Source organism: Malaclemys terrapin, chromosome 1 (assembly GCF_027887155.1).
Source record: "Malaclemys terrapin pileata isolate rMalTer1 chromosome 1, rMalTer1.hap1, whole genome shotgun sequence".
NCBI classification, from domain to species: domain Eukaryota; kingdom Metazoa; phylum Chordata; order Testudines; family Emydidae; genus Malaclemys; species Malaclemys terrapin.
This window is the reverse complement of record NC_071505.1, coordinates 75,917,241-75,941,734: the sequence shown is the minus strand read 5'-3', so window position 1 is coordinate 75,941,734 and position 24,494 is coordinate 75,917,241. Positions and strand designations below refer to the sequence as shown.

At 40.1% G+C, this 24,494-nt stretch overlaps 1 protein-coding gene across 2 annotated transcripts in view; it reads left to right on the top strand.

Moving 5' to 3' along the window:
- Positions 1 to 20,714, top strand: part of SLC6A15 (solute carrier family 6 member 15) — a 54,347-nt gene extending 33,633 nt beyond the window's left edge. For both annotated transcript variants that reach the window (XM_054027486.1, XM_054027494.1), the window contains exons 6-13: positions 4,500 to 4,681; positions 7,428 to 7,538; positions 10,350 to 10,591; positions 10,696 to 10,888; positions 11,551 to 11,743; positions 14,364 to 14,523; positions 17,520 to 17,682; positions 18,441 to 20,714. In XM_054027486.1, coding sequence (XP_053883461.1) covers positions 4,500 to 4,681; positions 7,428 to 7,538; positions 10,350 to 10,591; positions 10,696 to 10,888; positions 11,551 to 11,743; positions 14,364 to 14,523; positions 17,520 to 17,682; positions 18,441 to 18,812 — 1,616 coding nt within the window. In that variant the 3' untranslated portion in view covers positions 18,813 to 20,714. The remainder of the gene's footprint in view (positions 1 to 4,499; positions 4,682 to 7,427; positions 7,539 to 10,349; positions 10,592 to 10,695; positions 10,889 to 11,550; positions 11,744 to 14,363; positions 14,524 to 17,519; positions 17,683 to 18,440) is intronic.
- Positions 20,715 to 24,494: the final 3,780 nt, after the last annotated feature.

Here is a 24,494-nt window from a genome sequence, read left to right as displayed (position 1 = left end):
AAAGGGATTGCACTACAGTACTTGTATGAGGTGAATTGAAAAATACTACAGTAAAAGTTGTTTTATCCAGCACATCTCTAGCTGGGAAGCTCTATAAACCAGCATTTCTGATCTTCATTGAAATTCCAGTTTATAGTCTGGTTGGTGTGGAGCCAGCAGGGGCTTGGGGCACAGGAGGGGGTGTGGAGCGCAGGCCCTGGGATGGAGTTTGGTTGCGGGAGGGGGTTTGGGCCATGGGAGGGAGTGCCGTGACCTGTCCCGGCTGTTCCTAGGCGGAGGCGTGGCAAGCAGCTTTGCGCGCTGCCCCGTCCTGCCCTGAGTGCTAGCAACGCAGCTCCCATTGGCTGGGAACTGCAGCCACTGGGCGCTGCGGGGGTGGCGCCCGCGGGCAGAGGCTCAGGCAGTGTGCAGAACTGCCTGTCGTGCCTCCACTAGGAGCAGCTGGAACAGGTCGCCGCTTGCAGGGAGCCACTCCAAGTGAGCAGCTTCGAGATCTGGCACCCCGCACCTCCAGCCCCCTCCTGCATCCAAACTCCCTCCCAGAGCCCGCTCCCCACACCTCCTCTCCCATCCAAACTCCTTCCCTCTTAGATAACCAGCATTTTTCACTTACCGGCACCCCCTATTCTTCCTAACATGTTGGACAAAACAGTTTTTACTGTATTTCTTTTATAATTTTTACATTGCAAGTATTTGTAATAAAAAATAATAATATAAAGTGAGAACTGTACACTTTGTATTCTGTGATGTAATAGAAATCAATATTTTTGAAAATGTAGAAAAACATCCACAAATATTATTAAATTTCAATTAGTATTCTGTTGTTTAACACTGCGAGTGCGATTAGTTTTTTAATTATGATTAATTTTTTGAGTTAATCGCGTGAGTTAACTACGATTAATTGACAGCCCTACTTTTTTTTAACCTACTATTCTACACCTAAGATTAATGTAACTGAAAGAGACTAGAGAAAAAGATATATTTTCTGTGTATTTTTCAGTTATTTTGCTTTGAATATTTGACAGCATGCCATGTATAGTCCGTTTCCATGGGTGGCAGGTGGAGCCCCTCTAGCCCCCATCTCCACCTCTTCTGCCCACCCCCCACCCCCTGCGGATGGTACCCCGAGACCCCCTTCCCTCCCCCCCCAACCGGAGCCACAAGCCCCCCTCTCCTGCAGGAGCCCCGAGCCCACCCTGGAGGAGCCCCGAGCCCCTCTCCCTCTGCCAGAGGAGCTGCGGGCCAGCCGAAGCCCTGAGCCCCCCCCCAACACACACCTGCCCCAGAGTCCCAAGACCCTCATGGCCAGAGAAGCCACGGGTCAGCCACCCTTTGCAGCCATGCTGTGCCTCCTCAGACCCAAAGCCACCCTGCGGAAAAAGTGTCTCTTCTGGAAAAAGAACATGAGCTTTTGATATGCCCCATGCAGGTTCCGGGGAGGCTGAGGAGGCAGTATGTGCTACTCAGCTTCCTGGCTTCATCAGTAATATCCCTGGGCTCCAGAGTGATTACTGATCAATGCGGGAAGCTGAGTAGCAGGTACTATCTTCTCAGCCACCCCAGAACCTGCCTGGGGCATAATAACAAGCAAAAACGTCCTCCACCAAACCTGCAACAGGGCGTCCAGCAGCAGTGGCTGCCCCATGGGAGGCTGAGTTGGCATATTATACTCGCCGCCAATGTCCATTTCCCTCTTTCCCCTAAATAATGCTTCAGTTATCACTTTAGCTTTGTCTGAGATTTTTATACAGTACAAGGGGAGAGAAATGTTTTTTTCAAACCATTCCAAATATTGACAGGAGGATTCAGGGACAGATGTCTGGTCTGTACAGGTGTCAGTACTGTCCTGAGACTACCTTTACCTCATTGAAAGAAACACTGACTAGATTTTAAACCTAAAATAAGGCAGATATGGCATTATGATGCATAAAAAGAAAAATAAACCACCTCATGTCTAAGACAAATAGGCAGACTTTGCAAAAGGCCTAATAATGTAAAAAGGTCATTTGAAGGGTAACTGGGTTGGTTGAATGCTGTCCTCTTAGGAAATGTTTTGATGAGGAAAGTTATAGGCTAAACTATAAATATACTTTTCTAATTTTAATAGTGAGTTTTATATTTACTTTGACTTTGAAGATGTAATCTCAGAGGAAACTTTTCTATATTTAATACTGTATGTCAAAGCTCCCTGTGGCTACAACAAGGTGTTTTCTTTGAAGACATAGTTGTACATTGATAAGATTTGGATTATATTTTCCAGTAATGATTTCAGTGGCATGTTTGTTCAGTGTCCTAATGAAAACACGTTAGACAACAGAAAGCCCAAAAGAACCAGTGAGTTAAACAATGTTATGTCTGACTCATAAATAAGCAGGAATCAGAGAATTAGTGATTGGTTTATACTCATAATGCAATAATCCTATCCTGGCACATTATGAAACACAACTAAGTGCTTCTTATACCTAGGATTTGATTACCTCATGATGATCTGACCATACACCTAGAAGTAGGAAACATTTCTTTTGATTTTTTTAATTTTTATTCTTATCTTAAATATTCAGTGTGTGCTGGGGGTATTTTTCTGCATGAAGAAGATGACCAGGGTAATTTGAAATGTTGCAAATAATTTCTTTATGAAGTTTTTTCCCAGTTTTGATTGCTTCTTCAATACCTGGAGGCAGATCCCCAGTTCATATAAGTTGTCATAGCTTCATAACTGCCAGGCAAACGTGTACTAGCCATAATGGAGCTAGGACAATTTATACCAGCTCAGTATCTGCCCTTTGTATTAATTAGATTTAAAATAAACCTCTTTCCTCCATAAGCTATTTTGATTCAAGAGCTAGATTAGAAATGCTATCATTTAAAAATGTAAGTGAATTTTATGAGTCTTTTTTTTTTTTAAATCCTTTAAAATACATTTTAACTATTCTGTTTGATAAGTATAAGATTACTGGAAAACTCATAGTAGCATTACAGTACTATAAAATATCACTACTGTAATACACATAACTACTTTCAGTTCAACAGAACAATATAGGACCCTGTTTTCAAGTGCTTTAACACTTTGGTATCATTAAATCATTATTTTGACTTGTAAAATAGTCATTTATGTGCCTACCTGCCAGACTGTGTGTGTGTAAGATATGGATATTCTGTTGAGGCACCCTGTAAAAGAGCACACACCTCTTGAGCACCTCCTACCGGTAGTGACTGAACCCCTGCATGCTGCTGGCCAACCTTGCTGTGTCTTCAGTAGCTTGGCCATGTGGTCAAGTCAAAAAGTCCAAAATAATTCCTTCCAGGTATTAAAGAGTCCAATAACTAAACAGTCTATTTGCCCTCAGTCTTCAGCCCTGGCTCTGGGCCCTTTAAATATGGCGCATTGTTTGGGCTCCCAGATAAGGCCTCTCCTCTTCCTGGCATTTATGCCACTTTACAAGTGGCCCATAAGGGAACCCAGGCACATCCCCTCCTCTGGGGGCCCACCTAAGGACTCTATACACAGCAGCCACATACTGCTTACTCCAATCCTCTACTGCGGTTTCCCTGGGCCTCTTCCTCCCAGGCCCTTCCGGCTCTATCTCAGGGCCAATGTCTGCAATATCAAGGGTAAGTGCAGCCAGCCTTAAACTCTGGCTACTTGTCAGGCTCCTTTGGCTAGATAGGAGCCCCCTTCCTCATTCCTCTGGTCCCATCCAGCAACGGATCTGCAAAGGCCCTGCAGCTCCTTTTATCTAAGCCTGCTGGGCTCTGATTGGCTGTTGCTTGTCCTTCTAGCCATTGGAGGACAAGTCTCTCTAGCTTCCAAGATGGCTTCTACAGTGAGGCCTCTCTAGGCAGGCCTGGAGGACTCACCTTTGCTGGCTTTCCCTTCCACCTTGCTGCTTCCTGGGGTAGGGTGTAGCAGAGCAGTGGGGCCTCCAGCAGGGGGCCATGAAGGCCTAGTACATCCCATCACACACCCTTATTTGAAAATGGCTTCACCATATTTATTTCAAAATTAACATCATCTACATTTCAGAATAACTTTATAGTAAATTACTTTCCATAATGATAATGGAAAACCTGGCACATGATTCACAGCTTTATAATGCAGAAAGTCTAATTTATGCATAATTGATTAAATTCAACTTTGTGCAGAAAACTATGTCCAAGGCCTTTGCACTACTCAAAGCCCTATTTTGAGGGCTTACATGGGATTTAAATGATTCATAGGCTTTGGGTTGGTGTTCTGCGCACAAATGAATTTCACTTCCGGGGAGTACAGTTGGGTATTTTTTCAAGGGCCGTATTCAAAACTTTCCATTCAGTAGGCCTCAGATTCCATCTTTGAACTGTGATATTTTCATATTAATAGACTTTAAAATGATGCCCCCATGGTAATAAAATATATAAGAACTAATTCAAGGTTGCTGTGATGCTTTGCTGTAAGATTGTGAAAGTACTTTTTACCCAACGTCCAAAGATCAATAATGATTTGTTGACTTTTTTGCCAGTTGTGGAGCCTGAGTGTGAAAAAAGCTCTGCTACCACCTATTACTGGTACAGAGAAGCACTGAACATTTCCAACTCTCTCTCAGAGAGTGGGGGTCTGAACTGGAAAATGACTCTGTGCTTGCTGGCTGCCTGGATTCTGGTTTGCCTGGCAATGATCAAAGGCATTCAGTCTTCAGGCAAAGTGAGTATATTCTTTATCTTAATTACAGTGTTTTACTTTCTGTACATTCTTACTTGCCACTTCCTTTGCCTACCCTCTCATAAAATCTGCACGGGCAGACTAAAGGTTGTGACTCATCTAGCATTTTTATAATCTCAGGTAGAGAACTGTTGGTACCTAAGCATTAAAACTGTAGACATAATGTATGGTTATAAAAAGAGAGGGAGTGCTGAATCTGAGAACCCTTTTTGTTTTCTTGTGACATAAATAATGCAGGTAATTTCACCTCTGTTTTATTGCATCACTGATACCTGTGCATACATTTGTGTATCAGATAAAGAGGTGAGATGGCTCTTACCACATCCATGCCCATTTACAGGATGGTAGATTGGTTCCTTATGATCCGTTATCATTTTGATCCCCTGTCTGACAGAGGTCCATGCTGCTGTAACATCCTTTATCATGAGGGCTGGATACAGCTCCCTTTGGAAGCCTTCATTGTTCCTTTTCAACCTTTTCGATTAGCCATCCCCTTTGGCTGCTGCTGCTGAGGAGGAGAGCGATAGATGCTACAGAGTAATTCTAATGCTTGAACTCTCTCTCATGTGTGCTCTCTGTGTCAAAGAGTCATTTGGGCCAGCAAGAAAGTAAAAGAGAGGACAAGCATGAAAATGACTCTATAGTCCAGTGGTGAGAGCACTGGGAGGTGGAGACTGAGGACCCAGCCCTCCTGTGTCAATGACTAATTATCCAGAGTGTACTGCTTCAGGAGGAGAACTCTCCCACATCAGAATATGCCATAGCCCAGTGGCAGATCCCTGCTCAAATCCCTTCACCTCCTCAGGGAGAGTGGGTCTTGAACTGTGAGTCTCCCACGTGCCAGGAGAATACTCTAATCACTGGGCTAAATGTTATGAGGGAAGTTGTCCTCTTCCTTCTTCTCCTGTCTGTTTTGTGTAAATTCACCTGAGGGGCCCGCCCAATCCATTAGCTGTGTTTGGAGGCTGTCCACCATCAGGCCCCACACATGACTGAGGAGACAGAAAGCCAATCTTCCCGGGATATGTGAATCGCTCTGGGGATTAGGTGGGAGATAGGCGCCTAGAGTGAAGCAGCAGTGTACATTCTCAGAGGCAGAGTCATAGGTATCTAAGGAAATTTTACAGTAAAATCTTAGGTGCCGCGTGAGTTTAGGCACCTACAGGGTTCAGTGGAAATTTTATGCATCACAGTAATTCTTAAAACTGGGACTGTCAATAAAATTACATGTGAGTGTAAATGTTAACAGGGTTGGGTCGTAAATCAGGCTATCTTAACTAGCATTTAGAAAGGAGACACCTGCGGAATGCTGCAGGAAGGTCTGAAGTTTATGGAGGGGCATTTTGGGGTGGACCTAGAAGGTGGCAATGGCAATAATCCTCCCCCCAGGTTCGTCCTCCAGTTATTCCTGATCCTAAGTGAATCTGCAAAATTTGTATTTAACATGACTGGAAGTACTCACCTAGAACTTCCACCCATAATCTCCTGCCCTGGAGGCAAGAGGACTGAGTCATAATGTCAGGCTGTATTATAAAATACTAGCCAAATTTAAGGGAATTCATCTTTCCTCTACATACAGCCCCAGATAAGAAAAAAACAATTGCCCTTAAGACTGGCTGGTTCTGGCACCTCATTGTTGACAGCATCATCTGCCCAGTTCTTTGCAATCAGAAAATCTTGTGATAGGATGTTACATCAGATCATGGGGAATTATCACATGCCTCTTTAGCATATTTCAGTAACAGAAATTATTTAAGTGTGGCCTGTTTTGACACATAATAAAACGATTGAGTTTTTCAAGCACCAAACCCATTTACTAGCCTTTTCAAGAACAGATAAGGAATGAAAGATAGCATTTCACTTACTGGATACTGTTTTCTTTCCAATATGAGATCAGATAAGTTAACAATAAAGCAAAAAGATATTTATCACAAGGGGTTACAAGTACCTCAGAAAATTAAGCTTTATGCTTGTAAAACCAAATGAAGTCAGCCCTCAAGTATAAAGTAAAAACCTGGTCCTTAGCTGCATCAGTGCTGTAGAGTGTAGGAGTAGGGTTCTCCTGGCTCAGAAAGTTGGTCTGGATTGTATTCTAGGGCTCTAAAGTGTACTAACTTCTCTGCCTACTCGCCCAGTGAGATGTGATCTTCAGGTGACGGGGAATGGTCCAATCCCTATGCAACATGGCTGAAATCCCATGGATTTTGGGGCATTTGCACACTGTTTTGGGCTCCCCTTCCTTCTTGGCAGTACACATTATTTGGTGGGGTGAAGCCACTGGGCTACCTGTTATCCCTCTTCCAAAGGGAGTACAAGTTGCAGATTATAACAATGCTGCAAAAAGCAGCCACTTTCTTCATCTTGATTTCTGCCTGAAACAGAGTACATTTAGAAGCAGAAGCAAAGTCCTTAAGAGTGGCTGCTCTCCACTCCTCTCATCAGGACTGACATACCCATTGGATTTCCATGAAATCCCAATTCTGTGTTGTTCAGCCAACCAGACCAGATGTTGTACTATAATTTTTTCTGCAATTTGGGGAACCATTTGAGCAATGTTACCTTACTTTTGCTCCATTCTGCCCCATAGAGGGGAACAGAGAGTCTGTCTTGCAATTTAATCTTGGTCATGTAATTGTACCATGAAAAGACACTGACTATAGAAAATGAAACTCTGAAAAAAAAAACCACGCCATGCATGTCTTTTTAATGTTCTTTTAATGTTTTCCAGATCATGTATTTTAGTTCCCTTTTCCCTTATGTGGTACTTATATGCTTTCTAGTCAGAGGACTGCTCTTAAATGGTTCCATGGATGGAATTCGTCACATGTTTACACCTAAGGTATGTGCTTAGTTTCCATTGAATGTGCACTTATGGCTTCAATGGCAAATTGTTCATTTATGAATTCTCTGAATAATAAAACACTGGGCTTAGCAGCCTTCTTTCAGGGCCTGCTCCTGCTCCCATTGTAATAAATGGGACATTTTCCATTGACTTCAGTGGCACAGGATCAAGCCCTTAGAGCCTACCTGCTCAGAAACACATACGGGCTCTGTTCCTGTTTCTGTACAAGTCAGTTCTACAGTTGAGTTCAGTGGAAGCAGGACTGGCCCTCACAGATGAATATTAAATAATATATGATAAAATTGAAGGGGTTATCGTGGCCAGAGAAAAATAACAAGAAGGTTACCCCTTGTTTGAATGTCAGGAGCACCATCAGTAGGTTAAAACGACCTGTGTTAGCAATCATATTGTTTTTTACTTGCATGATAGTAATGCTAAGATTCCCTAACTGAGATCCAGGCCCATTATGCTAGGCACTGTACAAACACATAGTGAGAGACAGTCCGTACCCTAAATTAGCTTACCAGCTAAATAGACAAGACAGTTGCCGGGTGGTTGTGAGGAAGTGTTATCCCAATTTCTACAGATGGAAAACCAAGGCACAGAGATATTAAGAGACTTGTCCATGGTCAGACAGGAAACCTGTAGCAGAGGCAGGAATTGAACTGCGAGCTCCTGAGATGTAGTTGAGTGCTTTAAAAGAGAGCTCCTGATTTGCAGTTCAGTGCTTCAAACACAAGACTATCTTTCTTTTAATCATAAAAACACTCTGGAGCCAGATCCTGAAGGAAGCTAAGCTCCCCAGCTCCCACTGAGCAAAAGGAATTCAGCATCTCTTAGGAGTTGGCCAATCATGATTTAAACATAGTTATGAGTACATTACAAATAATACTGATGATTTTTTAATTAAAAGAGGTTAGTAATAAAATTGTTCAAGTAAATAATGTTTAAAGAAAAATTTTATTCTTAATATTTTCTATTGGTCTCTAGATATGTGTCTCAAAACCTGATTTTCATTACTCTCGAGTGATGGTGTAAATACAGGAGAGGATAATGTTGTTTGCAGTATATATAACTAGAAGATTGTCACTTGAACATTGGCTTGATGTAGATAGAGTAGCAAACGAAATATATATGGGCCTGATTCAAAGCCCATTAAAGTCAGTTACTTGGGGAGAAATATCACAGTATATGGAGAAATGTTTCCTTATACTGCACAAAAACTGAAATGAAAATGCTCTATATTAACAGAGTAAATAAAAATGTGAAAAAAAATGTTCTGACATGCTGGTAGGAATTAAGAGTGTATATTTAGCTCCATCTAGTGATCAAGCACTAGAAATGATTGTGTGATAGATACACACAACATTTGAAGTACACCTCTACCCCGATACAACGCCGTCCTCGGGAGCCAAAAAAAATCTTACTGCGTTATAGGTGAAACCGCGTTATATCAAACTTGCTTTGATCTGCCGGAGCGTGCGGCCTTGCCCCCCCGGAGCACTGCTTTACCACATTATATTCGAATTCGTGTTACATCGGGTCGCGTTATATCGGGATAGAGGTGTATCTGTAGAGTACGGCGTATCTGTTTGTACCATTTGTAATTACAGTACTGTGCATCTTTACAGAAAAATATATATTTCCACCTTCACACTAAAGATCCATTTGTCAGGACTTCCAGGACCAGAATTAGATTTATGAAAACAGCTCCTTTACAGTTTACATATGATATATATAATCTTGCAGTTTTTACAGGAAGTTGGAAACTTTTCTAAAATTGTATTAAAGAAACTTGAGGCATATTTTGCTTAAAGTAAGGAAAAACAATAAATTAATGTAACTATTTTGATGCTTTTATTTTCTTATAAAACTAATGAAATTTAAATACAAAGTATGTCATCAAAATTAAGGTCTTTTAATGTTATATATAATTTCATAACATATTTATGAAGGTATGGTTCAGTTTGATCTCAGTAGACAAATCTAATATGTCCAACATAACCATCAACTTCTGACCTTCTTTGAGATCTATGGAAGAAAAACAACACATATAAGAACTAGACAGTGTTGTTATTCTGTTGTGATCTACTAATTGGGTAGATCCAAGGTGAATGCAGTATAAATTATCTAGTTTCACCAAAGGCATTAATTGAAATTGGATTGGCTAAAGAAGCAATGCAAATGGAATTTACAATCAAATTTCAGTGCAGGGCCAAATTTTCACTTGGAGATGTGATCTGTTTAAGTCAGTGAGAGGTTTATGTGTATATTTGAAGACAGAATTTGACCCACAGATATCAGCAAAGGTTATAGTGGCCAGAGTTTAGACTATAATATAAGTGCATTCACAGAACTCTCTCTTGTTAACACAATAGAATTCCACATGATGCTTCATGTAATTCATTTTTGCTATTCAAACAATCTTCAACATACTTTATTTTAATTTTATAAAGGAATTGTATCCCAAAATATCTTAACAATTGCAACTCAAATCAATTAACCCAGTTAAACTAGAAACGTACTACAATGTGGCCTCCAATACCAGGGTACAACTAGCTATTATTTTAACAATGAACATAACTGGCCAACAGTGCCTCATTATGTTCCTCTTGGACTGTGTGTAAAGCCAGTGGAAATCTTGGTCCATACATTCCTCCAGTGGTAGAATTCTAATACTATATAAATAAATTTGTGCTTTAGCATTTTAGTTTGTGTGGGTTATCTTACAGGATTGTATGTTGTCTATCCATACAAAAGAAGTACTGTATTTTGTAGCTGACATATATTGTGTCTAATTTCAAACAGCTTGAAATAATGCTGGAGCCCAAGGTCTGGAGAGAAGCTGCTACTCAGGTGTTCTTTGCCTTAGGGCTTGGATTTGGTGGAGTCATTGCCTTTTCAAGCTACAACAAGAGAGACAACAACTGCCATTTCGATGCTGTTCTGGTGTCCTTCATCAATTTTTTCACTTCTGTGCTGGCAACTTTGGTGGTGTTTGCTGTCCTGGGCTTCAAAGCAAATATCATAAATGAGAAATGCATTACCCAGTATGAATATTCATTTTTTTCCTTCATTTTTATGGTATATTTCACTTAGGAATTCACACAAGAAATCCTCTGATTTATTATCACTATTTCATTGTGTTTTACAGAAATTCAGAAAAGATTTTAAATCTTTTGAAAATAGGCAATCTGAGCCAGGATATGATCCCCCATCATATTAATTTCTCTAGCATTACAGCAGATGATTACAATTTAGTTTATGACATCATTCAAAAAGTTAAAGAAGAAGAATTTCCTGCTCTTGGCCTGAAATCCTGTCAGATCGAAGATGAGCTTAATAAGGTTAGAATGATATTTGTGTCTTCAATGCAAAAATTATGAATGAGTAGGTATTTTATTAGCCATCTGCCACTGTGAAATACAAAGAATGCAATATTGTATATCTAAAATTGGCTTTATTTTCTGAACAGCCTCATCTGTAAACAGATGGGCCTCATCTAAAGCCCCAATCAGATTTTTTGGATCAGGCCCCTAATCAGTGTCTCTGCATTGAGCTACTGTATGCTATGGTCCTGAGATCAGATATACTGATCCTGAGATCATAAAATATAATGAGCCTGATTTTCAAACATTTAGAGAATGCAATGTTATGGGTGGGAGCAGGGCAGGCTCCAGGGTTTTGGCCGCCCCAGGCAGCCAAAAAAAAAAAAAAAAAAAAAAGCCGCAATAGTGATCTGCGGCGGCAATTCAGTGGAAGGTCCTTCGCTCCGAGCGGGAGTGAGGGACCGTCCGCCGAATTGCCGCCGAATAGCTGGACCTGCCGCCCCTCTCCGGAGTGGCCGCCCCAAGCACCTGCTTGCCAAGCTGGTGCCTGGAGTGGGAGGCAGAATTTGTGTACGCAAGCTTACAAAAATATGTAAATAAATACTGACCCACTGTTACTTTGACTCACAGTTTGCTTTGTTGTCTCCATTAATCATCTCATGTGGATTTCTTATTGACAGGCTGTTCAAGGCACCGGTTTAGCTTTTATTGCCTTTACAGAAGCAATGACCCACTTCCCTGCTTCTCCTTTCTGGTCAGTGATGTTCTTCCTCATGCTGGTAAATTTGGGACTTGGCAGTATGTTTGGAACCATTGAAGGAATCATCACACCTATTGTTGATACCTTCAAAGTGAGGAAAGAAATTCTTACTGGTGAGTTTTACAAGTTTTCATCTCTCATTAGCCCAATAAAATAGGTCTCCTCCTCACTTCTTTGGAGAAGAATAAGAGGTATTTCATGTTTTTATTGGCATGAAGAGTTGCACCATAGAATATAGTATAGTGTAATTTAACTGCAGACCAGTCTGTACTCTCTATTCCCCACCTCCCTATACATAGCTCCATAAAGAATTTTTATTGTGTGTAATTCAAGTTGTATAACAGTTTCCATTGTGAGCTCCTTTAAAGTCAGTCATTCTTAAGTCCCGCAAAATGTTCGCCATTCAAGCATAGATAAGTATGACAGTGTAAATAGAAAAGAATGAAAAAAATAAATATAAAATGCTAAAAGTTATGCACAAAGAGGAATGAAAGTTTCACATGCAGCCTTAATAGTGGCTTGTCCTGATTTATGAGTGATTAATGGGGCATCCTTAACCATCTTTTACTAATCTTTTCTTTGGATAGAGAAAAAAAATGAGGTAAAGAAATAAACGGTGAGATGAAATTTGCAGTTCAGAAAGTCTATAGAACTACCACAGTGGACCAAGCAAATTGCCCACTCACTCTGATTGCCTACTGCCAGAAATGTCCTATGTCAGATATTTATGAGGAAGATAGCATCCCTGCACCCACCATTCATAAAAAATACTTTTTTACTGAGAGTTAGGCCTGACCAGTAATGCACTGGGCTCCCATGGGCTCCTATACAATTTTGAAAATCCCACTAGGCACCTGTCTAAATCTTAGGTGCCTGAATAGCTTTAAAAATCTGGCCTTGGAGGACTTAGTTAACAAGGAAACATGTGCTTCAGCTGTTTGCTTGATCAGGGCCTTACAATTTTCACAAAGGCTAATCAGCAGATATTCATGAGTGCTGAGCCATTGAATAGAAATGCTCACCACTTCTGAAACACTGTCCTTAAGTTCTTTTGCTTCTTTAAAACCCTATCAAATAACTCGTGTAACATTAATATAGTTTGAAAATTAGCTACTTGTTCTGAATGTGTATATGAATGCCTTGTTGCCACGTAATACAATTTTAGCACTTCACAATAAAATGTTTTCAGAATTGATCTCTAATCTCCAAATTCTACCCTGGATTACATCCCATCCAATGCCAGTTGAATTGCACAGCATAAACACCAACAGGAGAATTTGGCATGAAGAGTCATAGATACCCACACATCTGCAATTTTGATTAAAGTGGTTCCTGCATTTGTAACTTGCAGCATTATGGGCCTGATTCAGCAAAGCACTCAAGTATCTTCGAATCTCCATTGCCTTCACTGAGACTTATCATATGCTTAAATACTTTGGGGTGTATGTGTTCAGTGACATTAGTGCTATCATCAGAGTCTCCATATACAGATTATTGCATACTCTGGCTATCTACAACATGAAGGCACAGAGGGAAGAGTTAACGATTCAGGGATAATCTAAAGTCTGAGGGTGGGATTTTCCAAAGCACACAGTATGGGGCTAAATCTGTTTCACTGAAGTTTCTAGGATAACTCATATTGATTTCAGTAGGAGCAATTAGGCCAGTGCTGAGGCCTTTTGAAGATTCCACACTAACTTTCCCTGCTTTTGTCAATTTGTGTTGGGCCCTGAATGCTATGGTTAACATCCATTTTTTATTTTAATAGCTGTTTCTTCTGCAATGCTTTAATTCAAAACTTTTTTCTCCAAAAGACATTAATAAAGTAAACAACTGTGGCTACATGATAAAAAAAGATACATTTATTTTTATATGACCGTATTTACAAAATTATTGTTCTCTTTCCTTACAGTACTTAAGTCAATACATATATTGGCTGGAGTATAACAAGTGACCTTTATGGGATACTGTTACACTTTGGGGCCAATCCTACAAGTTTTATCTGTTCGGAGTACAACCAACTTCAAATTCTTCCAGAATTTGTCTCACTGTATTACTATTGTAGGGTCCAGTCCTGCTCCCACTGAAGCCAATGGCAGAAATCCCATTGACTTTCATCACTGAATTTCATTGACTTTGGGATGGAGATTTCCTGCTGGACTTTAGAAGAAGAAAAGATTATGATGCTGTTGCTCTGAAAGCAAGTAAATGCAAATAGTTCCCATGGCAAGTGAATGCAATCTGAATCAAAGTGGCAGTGAATGATTCTACCTAGTAAACCTATATAGTTGTTTGGTTTTAAAAAATTGGTCTAAAATTTTGACGCACTTAACTTTAGTTGATGGAAAGAGAGAACTAAGGACCAGTTCACAGCATGCACTGCATTAAGCGTACTGTTTTCCTGGATTCTACCCTTACATTCACTTTAAGTGTCTAATGATAAATAGTCCTTGATTCAGCAAAGAACTTATTTTGCTGAATCAGGGCTGCCTTACATTCTAGTAATTACTTCAAATTTTTGACTGTTTGCTGCCTAGGGAATGGCTAAGATTCCTTTGATGGCTTTACTGTGCCAGTGCAAAGGTGGGAAGAAAAGAAGGGAAAACTAGTGTCAGCCTAGAATAAAGCAAAACAGTAATTATTTTGATGTTTGGTAACTCTTTCTTCCTTCCTTCCTTTCTTTCTCTGATGCATGATTATGGTTACAATTCTAATTTCTGTCCTTTGTTCCAGTCATCTGCTGTCTGGTGGCATTTTTAATTGGCCTGATCTTTGTGCAGCGCTCTGGAAATTATTTTGTCACAATGTTTGATGATTACTCTGCTACTCTGCCTCTACTTATTGTGGTCATTTTGGAGAATATTGCCATTTCTCAAGTTTATGGGATAGACAAGTAAGTTCAGGAAATGGAGTTGCTCCTTTCTGTGATGGTTAATATGTTGATGCTTTTCATCATTATCCTTGTTATTGTTTTAGTTGTGTAGGATCAGCAGCCCACTGGATGAGGTAAAGACAGATCCCTGCCCCAAAGAGCTTTCAAATTATCTAGGCAGATACAAAAACAGAGAAGGGAAGGGGAATGATGAACTGAAGAGTGAAATCAAGTCTTCATCTTGGGGTTGTTTTTTTCTTGTGTGTGTAGGTACATTATTTCTGGTAGGTTATGGGTGTCAGGGTGGGTGAGCCTGTGGTTGTAGGACTCCTGAGGGAAGTGCATTTTTAAGGATGGATTTGGAGAATATATTGGACCAGCGTAGGAGGAGGGTTCTAAATCTATGGGGGCAGTATGGAAGAAGGCCTTCAAGCACGAGTAGTAGAGGGACACAGAGGGTTGATTAGACCAGTGCAACAGAGAAGAGGAAGTCAGTGGCAAGAGACAAGGTCAGAGAGATGGGCAGGATGAGAAAGGTCTTGAAGTCAAGGAAGAGGTGTATAAATTTGATCTACACAGCAAGGGGAAGCCAATGGAAGGATTTCAAGAAGAGCTAAACATACTTAGAGTAGTGGGTGAGGAACAATATATGATTTTTGACAGATTGAATTATTTGACAATATGACATGAGAGATAGTCTCTCAAGTTGGAAGGCGCCAGCCCATTTAAGGCTTTTTAGGTCAAAATCAACACATTAATTAGACTAAAAATACAGAAACCAACAGTCAGCCAGTGCAGATCCTGGAACTGTAATGTCACACACTCTCATCAAGGTGCACTACTTACTAGACTGGCTACTGCATACTACACCAGCTAAAGTTTCTAGATTGAGTCAAGATAAAGTCCCATGCAAAATGCATTGCATTAATCTAGTCTTGAGGTGTCACAGGCATGGATCAGGGTACCCAGATCCAAATTCAAAGGAAACAGTTTCAATCAACTAGTCAGCGCAGATGATGAAAAGAATATGGCTTTTGTTGTAAATCTAGTCTCAGATTTAATAATCTCGAAGCATTGACCCTACATATGTCAAATGCATTTGTCTCCTATCTTGATTTATCAGTCCAAGGTATTACTTTGTCAGTGGTTCCACGGGGTATCCTGATGATTCAACTGAAAGTGTCTATGAGCCACGGCATGTACTGTAGTCCAGCATTCAGACTGACCTGTGAACTCATTGCTAAGCTCTATACATCACTGATGGTGTATATTTCCCCACACTAACCTTAGTATGGAACCCAATATTATTTGCAGAGACCACTTGAATCGAAAGCACTCAAACTGTCATTGACAAGTAGCTATTAATTATCAGGCCTAGGAGCTTCAGTCAAAGGTCAGGACCACACTGTGGTAGATGCTGGGCAAACAGTACAAAAAGGCAGTGCCTGCCCCATAGAGCTAATAATCTAAGTGTAAGAAAAGAGACAGCAGGTGGATACAGACCAACGGGGGAACACAGGAAACGTGAGACAATATTGATCAGCCTGATAGGCAGCAGTCTCAGCACAGCACCTAACCCTCAAGTTTTCTATAGGCATCACAGCAAAGGAGAGTTTGAGGGAGGTGACCTTGTGGATGCTTATGTGAAGCACCTCCCAAGCATGAGGAGCAGCATAGGAAAAAGTAAGAAAGTGTTTGAAAATGTAACACGTGGGTGATGAAGGCTGTCATCATTGACAGATCAGAGGCAGGAGATGACATCTTGACCGTATATGAGAGATGATAGGTAGTGTGGGGATAGGTCATGAAAAATCTTAAAAGTGAAGACAAGTAGCTTATGTTTGCTATGGTGGAGAAAGGGGAGCTATATACCAAGGGTTAAAGCCATTTGTGAAATCGGTTATTTTCACTGGTTTTAACTATGTCCTTTGCTCACAATGAAGTATATTCTCAGTGGTATGTTTCCTGGAATTAGATGAGATTTTATGTCATAGTAATCTTGCATGGGGCATTTCTTCCACAACGTTAATTACAGTAGAAGCATTTTGTTACAGTAACATTCAAATAGGGAAATGAAACAGCAAAAGTGTTGAAATGCCATCAGAGTTTGCTGACAAAACGCAAAAGGAACCAGTTCTAAGTTAACACACTCATTTTCTGCTGGCATTGGAGTATGTGTCCTTTTTCATTAGAAAGTCCTAAAACAATAGGCTTGGTTCAAAACATATGTTGCACTATGAAGGCACAGTGGCAGAGTCGAGACCTCACACAGTCATTCAACAACTGATAAGGTGCAAAATGGTAGCTTGTTGATAATGTAATTTATTATAATATATAGCACACTTCAATTCCAAATTAGTTTTGTAACACCTGTTTTGTTCTTTCTGGTGCCGTACTTGTATGTGAATTCAAAAGCAATGGCACACGCCTAAATAGATATCCCAGCACAATATAAACACTTCAGTAGGTTTTGCGTTGGGTTCAGGGTAATATTTCTTTTTACACTTATACTGGTTTGGGGTAGCATCTTTGAACTAGCAGACAGCTGCAAGAATGGGTTGGAAAACTTATAACAGTGGGTTTTTTTTCCCTAATGTATCACCCCTAAACACCAGTGTTAAATCTTTCTGAGCTGAATACTGTGGATTTTCACAATGATTCATCAACATTCAAAATATGTTTCTTACTTATTTTAGGGTAATCTAATCTATATTTGTGACACACCAGGAACTAAATATTGGCCTAACATCATTTAGGAATCACACTCATTTCTGCTTGTGGCTTAATCAGGATTCAAACCTAAGTTTTCTAGCACTCTGAGTGAACTTGATCTGAGCTGATTCAACCCATTATTAATATAGGTACTGTTTGTAAACCATATAATTGATCTAAGTGGAGATATTTCTATTTTTACACTTTATTGGTGTGCCTCTTGTTGCAAATTAGCTGATATGTCTCAACTACATACACTCAAAACCTCAGTTTCTGAACTAATAATAATGTGCATTTCTCCCCAGATTTATGGAGGACCTAAAGGATATGCTTGGTTTTTCTCCAAACCAATATTATTACTACATGTGGAAGTATGTTTCCCCTGTAGTATTGTTATTTTTGCTGGTAGCTAGTATTGTCCAAATGGGATTAAGTCCTCCTGGTTACAATGCATGGATTGAAGAAAAGGTAAGTAATTGCCAGAATAATGTAACATGTATTTAAAGTGCTTTTGCTAGCCCATGAAAAGACACTTTTGTAATTCATATAGTTCATTACAAATGTAAACATGGCCACTTTTGTTTCTAGTTATACTAATACAAAAACATCATTACCTTTAATATAGCATTGGTTCTTTCATTTCCAAAAAAAGGTAGTCACTGGCTGACACTTCCCTTTTATCCTTTGTGTCAGTGCTGATTTGTTAGGTTGCATGTGTGAGAGAGGGTGAAAGGGGGAGGTGTTAAGGCATTTGTTTGTTTGTTTGAATTAAAGCAGAATACACGGTGGTGGCACTGAGCTAGCATCAGTTGTTTCACCACTTTGTTGTCATCAGCTATCATAGAACTGAATATTCAGATTAGGCATTTCATGGCCACTCCCCCTGGAAGCTGGAACAGCATATCAGTGAATTACTACTTTATAGAACAATCTATGATTGTCTAGTATAGTGGGATAAGGACATTCAGTTTCTAGGAAATCTAGCTATATGGTTTTTCAGCAAAGAATTGGTAATGTTCTGTTTTCTAGGTTTTTTGCAATATTAGCACTGCTTTTAGTGCTTATTTCATCTCATGTAGCAACACCAAATCTGGGGTTGATTGCTAATCAAAATTTGGGGGAAGTTAATGTGTGATATGAATAGGAGTTTCGTCTGGGTTAGGATTGCAAGCTTTGTCTCTTATTAAGTAACAATGTATTAATTGTGTTTCTCTTGGCCCGCATAGGCTACTGAGGAGTTCCTGAGCTATCCACCCTGGGGAATGATTGTCTGTATATCTCTGATGATATTGGCCATACTTCCAGTCCCTATAGTCTTCATAGTCCGCCGCTGCAATCTTATTGATGATAGCTCTGGTAGTTTGGCCGCTGTATCCTACAAAAGAGGACGGATAATAAAGGAGCCTGTTAATCTAGAGGGAGATGATGCAAGTCTGATTCATGGGAAGATTCCAAGTGAGCTGCCATCTCCAAATTTTGGTAAAAACATATACCGGAAACAGACTGGATCCCCAACGCTGGATACTGCTCCCAATGGACGCTATGGTATTGGCTATCTAATGGCAGATATGCCAGATATGCCAGAGTCTGACTTGTAGCTAGAGAACAAAATCACTTTTTTTTGTTTATACTGTATCACTAAACATTGGCTCTCTAAGAGAAGTTGTCTGCTTCACTTACTAGAGTGCGATCTCAGGTGTCCCCTAGCTACAGTCTTTAAAATATCATGACGGTACATACAGAGTGAAAATTCCCTTTGGATTGATCGTCTGGTTTTATATTGCATTAGAACATAAGAACAGCCATACTGGGTCAAACCAAAAGCCCATCCATGTCCTCTAACAGTGGCCAATGCCAGGTGCCCCAGAGGGAATGAACAGAACAGGCAATCATCAAGCGATCCATCCCCAGTCACCCAACCCCAGCCTCCATCAAACAGAGGCCAGGGACACCATCTCTGCCTATCCTGGCTAATAGCCATTGATGGACCTATCCTCCATGAATTTATCTAGTTCTTTTTTGAACCCTTTTATAGTCTTGGCCTTCACAACATCCTCTGGCAAAGAGTTCCACAGATTGACTGTGCGTTGTGTGAAGAAATACTTCCTTTTGTTTCTTTTAAACATGCTGCCTATTCATTTCATTTGCTGATCCCCTAGTTCTTGTGTTATGAGGAGTAAATAACACTTCCTTATTTACTTTCTCCACTCCAGTCATGATTTTATAGACCTCAATCAAATCCCCCCTTAGTCGTCTTTTTTCCAAGTTGAAAAGTCCCAGTCTTGTTAATCATGCCTCATATGGAAACTGTTCCATGGCCCTAATCATTTTTGTTGCCCTTCTGTGAACCTTTTCCAAATCCAATATATATATATATTTTTAGATGGGGCAACCACATCTGCATGCAGTATTCAAGTATTCAACATGCGTTGATGTTTTCAGAGAACTATCCACAGTGACTCCAAGATCTCTTTCTTGAGTGGTAACAGCTAATTTAGACCCCATAATTTTGTATGTATAGCTGGGATTATGTTTTCCAATGTGCATTACTTTGCATTTATCAACATAGAATTTTATCTGCCATTTTGTAGCCCCGTCACCCAGTTTTGTGAGATCCCTTTTGTAACTCTTTGCAGTCTGCTTTGGACTTGACTATCTTGAGTGTTGAAGGGAATACACACCACACAAAAAAATCAGTGATGGCCTAGGTCTGTCAAGATAGCAAAGATTTTTTTTAAATTTAATTTGAAAGCTTTATGTCTATAAAGTACAGTTGTTACCTCAGTTTGCAGCAGTTTCTCAACTGATGTAATATTTCTGACTTGGTTTAACTGAAAATCTCTTTTTTGATGTCAGGTTAACTCCCAAGTATTAGAAGTGAGCCTCAAAATAGTTCACCAAACCCATATTTCTTCACACAATTGTATATACATTATGTAGATATGCTGTACTTATTTTGTTAGCACTGATAATTACTTAGGCTATTAGCTGAGTACAAAATCTTGCAAACTATTTTCTTATGTAACAGCTGTATAGAAAAATAGTATTAGAAAACCAAGGAGGAGGCTTCTAATGGGAATACAAGAAAGATTCCCAGTTCACTGAGGACTGCTTAAGCTGTGGCTGTATATTTTATGTAAAATATTTTCTTTTTCAGTGTGAAAATGATGTAAGAGCGAGTCACTCCAAGACTCTTAAGGATTGTGCAGATTCTGCATTTTTTCTATGCTGTGTGCCTAAAAAAACCTTCTTGATATTTATTGTGGTTACAAGATTACATATATATTATATTTATATAATATACTTGTAATGTAAATATGTATATTAATACTGTATGTAATGGTTTCAAAACTTGAAGCAAGATGGCTTTTTTAATTAGTCTCTTTCTGTTTTGCTTCTGGTTTATGCAAAAAGAAATCCTTGGTTTTTTTAGTGACTAAACGTTAAGAACTGTATGGCATTACATTTTAACCTATGAATAAAGAGAGTGAAAAAAAGATGTTTATTTGTTATCTCCTGATATTTTTTTATAGTGTAACACTCTTGCCTATCAGCTGGGCTAGCTGAAAGAACAGTGTTCACAAACTGGGGAGAGGTGCTCAAAGCCTGTAAAAGCAAAAATATGTTTAACTGGGAGGTCATGTTTTTATTAAATTATTGCATTAGGAATAAGGATTTTTATTATTACTACAATAATTTATGTAGCCCTGTAAATTTACATAGCATTTTACAAATCCAGACATATAAGTTCCCTGGGGCATGTAATAAACTATAGACTCAATTCTGCTTTTGCCACAAGTCCTGAGCAAAGAGTAGAGAATGGCTATGTTGGCCAGGAGCAGAACAAGGAATCAGATTGTGTCTCTGGGACGGAATGCAAGAAAGTCAGAACCACTATCTGGTACCTTGTTCTCCTCCCACCCCCACTTCCTCTGGGATTGACTTGCAGCTATCCTCATCCTATCCCTGACTGCCCCTCTTCATGTCTACATGGATAGGAGAGGAAGTTGTGAAGGTTGCTTTGCTTCTCTGCTGCTACCTGTGCTTCTGGTAGCCCACATAAGTAAGCCTTATGTTTGCTTATTTCTTTGCACAGGTGCATATGGTGGCTCAAAATTGAGCCTTAAACTGTACTACAACAGTGTGTGATTCAGAATAAAATACTTGCATGTGAAAATAAAGATCCAGAGTAAGCTATGCAACATACAACATGCCCATGAAAATATTATTTTATTATTCGTCTCGGAATAGTTCCACCCCATACCCTCCCCCCCTTAAGATCTTCTGAAATAATTTTCATTAATAATGATGAAGAAGAACATCTTCTCAATTTAGCTAACAGTGGCTCAGAGAAAAAAACATATCAGGTTACTTAGCCTTTTTGAATATTGTGCTGCCTCTTATCTGCATAAAATGTGGTCTATGGGATGTCCCTAGCTTACCTGTTGGAACTTACACAGGGCAACTGAAATAGTTCAAAAGGGTCATTCATCAAAGATCTTTGTGGTCAACAGATGATGTTAGTAATTGTGTACTGTCACTGTGCCTCCATGAGTCACAACTCAGAATACCAAATTCAGGACAAACTGCTGAGAAATAGGGCAGACACACCCCAAAACTGGTGGTTATTCTCCCATAAGATATACCAAACTAGCAACAAAAATAAACTTTGGTTTCACCACACTGGCTAACAAGAAGTCAGAAAAGCAGTCTCCGTGGGCATTCCAGTTCTGATTCAACACCCAGGCACTAGACTTAAAGATGAGTGGTTATTTAAAACCAATTTCATCAAACAAAAGGGTTCTTCTGATCCCAAAGGACCAGCCACATACTCAGGTCAATATATAACTCAGATCTTACCCCAAAATCATGCTGTTGTCCATCCTTTAGTATCTAAAATCTAAAGGTTTGTTTATAAAAAGAAAGAAAGGTGAGAAAATTGTTTAAAGGAATCAAATATGTACTGGTTGCTTCCAAATCATTGGAAGGTCCGCAGTCCTTTGGTTAGAATGCTCCCATTAGTATAAGTCCATAGTCCAGAAGGTTGAGCAGGAAAGAGGCAAAATGGAGATGTTTCCAGCACCTTTTATAGCTTCTCTCAAGTGAAGGGAAACCCATTGCTCTCATTGTGGAAAATTACAGGTGACAAGATGGTGTTTGGAGTCACATGGGCAAGTCACATGTCCATGCATGATTTCGCTTAGTCACAGCAGGAAAGTCCATTAGTCCAAAGTCCGTAGGTGGGCGTCTTCCATTGTGAGTTAAGTGTTCTTTAATGGGCCACTCAACTCGAATAGTCCCTTCAAGATGTGCAGGCTAAATATCTTGTGGGCATTACCACAGGAGCAAATGTTTAAAATACAGGTATAGAGCCAATACTCATAACTTCAAATACAAAAATGATACATGCATACAAATAGCAAAATCATATTAATCAAATCATACCCTTTCCATAGACACCTTACTTGACATACCTTGTACAAGATTTGTTGCAATTATATAGCAGTGGCAGCAACAATGGCCTACATGGTCATATTTTATCAGATAATGTCACATATACCACAGCAGAATAGCAAGAGACCTAGAGGAAATGTGTACAAAATGTAGAGATGTGCCCAAACCTGCCACATGGAAGCAGCAGAAGTGTAGGAATGTATTATCATCTACAGAGAGGGGGAATGCCAGGATGGCTCAGGGAAAGGCAGTAAGGTCTAAGAGGACACAGGCCTTGACTGCTGGCTTGGGGGTCGCTGAACCGGAACCTGGAGTAAAGGGCAGGACCGGGTTCCCATGCCACTCACAGGGAGTAGCGCTATGTGGCAGTGAATGGGAAGACTACCCAGGATTGCTGAGGGAAGACCTTGGTACTCCAGAAGGGGACAACACAGATGGTAACCTTGCCAAAATGCTGTGTTAGAAAGAGGCAGCAGCAGCTTGTGGAGTGAAAGAGCGGCTGCAGACACTGAGAGAGAGAGAGATGGAGAGACAGTGTGCAACTGCAGGAAGGAGTGTCGACCTTGCAAGCTATTCCCCAGAATGAGCAGGAAGAGGCATCATCCTGGCGGTGACGGGCACTCTCCGTCACAGCTGAACAAATGAAGATGATCATACTAACATCTGTCAACAGAACTACCCTTTCTCATGGGACAGCCCCTAACACAATATCCTTAGTCCTGGTTAAATTCCCTTTGCCTATTCCAGAAATACAAAACTGATGTCAATGCAATCATAATCACAGAGTGAAGGACTGTCCCAGCATGGTAAGGGCCATGCTATCAAGAGAATCTGTCAACTCTTTCTCCTGTTTCATCTACTTTCTGTAATATATTTATCCTTTCCTTAAAATGGCCACACATTTACACTGTTAACTCTTGATTAGCTGCATGCCAACAACCATACTTTGATTATCCTGCCATACCGGTTGCATGGAATGTTGTGGGCTCCAGAAATCCCTGTGCTCTAATACACATCCTGTCTACTGCCATTCAAATGCTTGGTGCCTACTGCTGCTAAACAGCCTCCACTGTTGAAGCTGAGTCCTTTGAAAAACAAAAGCATTGCTGGAAAAGTGCAAGTAAGTGTGGAGGTCCTCAAAGAGTCACCTTAAAAATAGAGTGCAAAAGATTCTGTGCAACATCCCAGCCCTAGGAGACAAGCCAAACATGAATATACACTGCCTTTTTCAATCCCTGCTGAAAGTCCATTGAAATCTGTTGAATTACTCTGCGCAGAAGTTTGCCTCAGCGTGTGATTTTTGTTGTGCTAGCCATTAGTGGAGATAGAACAAAAAATACCCTCATATGAGGTAAATATAACATAACCAAATAAAAGACAAAAGATCCAAATGATAGAATAAGGCTCCAGGAAAACGATGGAATTTAAATCATCACTGTATACCTAGAAACATCAATCCACTGAGACATGAGAGTGGAGTATCATTCTGTGTTGTCAGAAAGGTTGGAAATAATGACATAAGACTGGCCATCCTAGTTCAGAACAATGGTCCATTTAGCCCAGTATCCTGTCTTCTGACAGTGGTCAGTGCCAGACACTTCAGAGGGAATGAACAGAACAGGGCAATTATTGAGTAACCCATCCCTATTGTCTAGTTCCAGCTTCTGGATGTCAGAGGTTTAGGCACATCCAGGACATGGAGTTGCCTCCCTGAGCATCTTGGTGAATAGCCATTGATGGACCTATCCTCCATGGACTTATTTAATTCTTTTTTGAACTCAGTTATACTTTTGGCCTTCACAACATCACCATGCAATGAGTGCCAG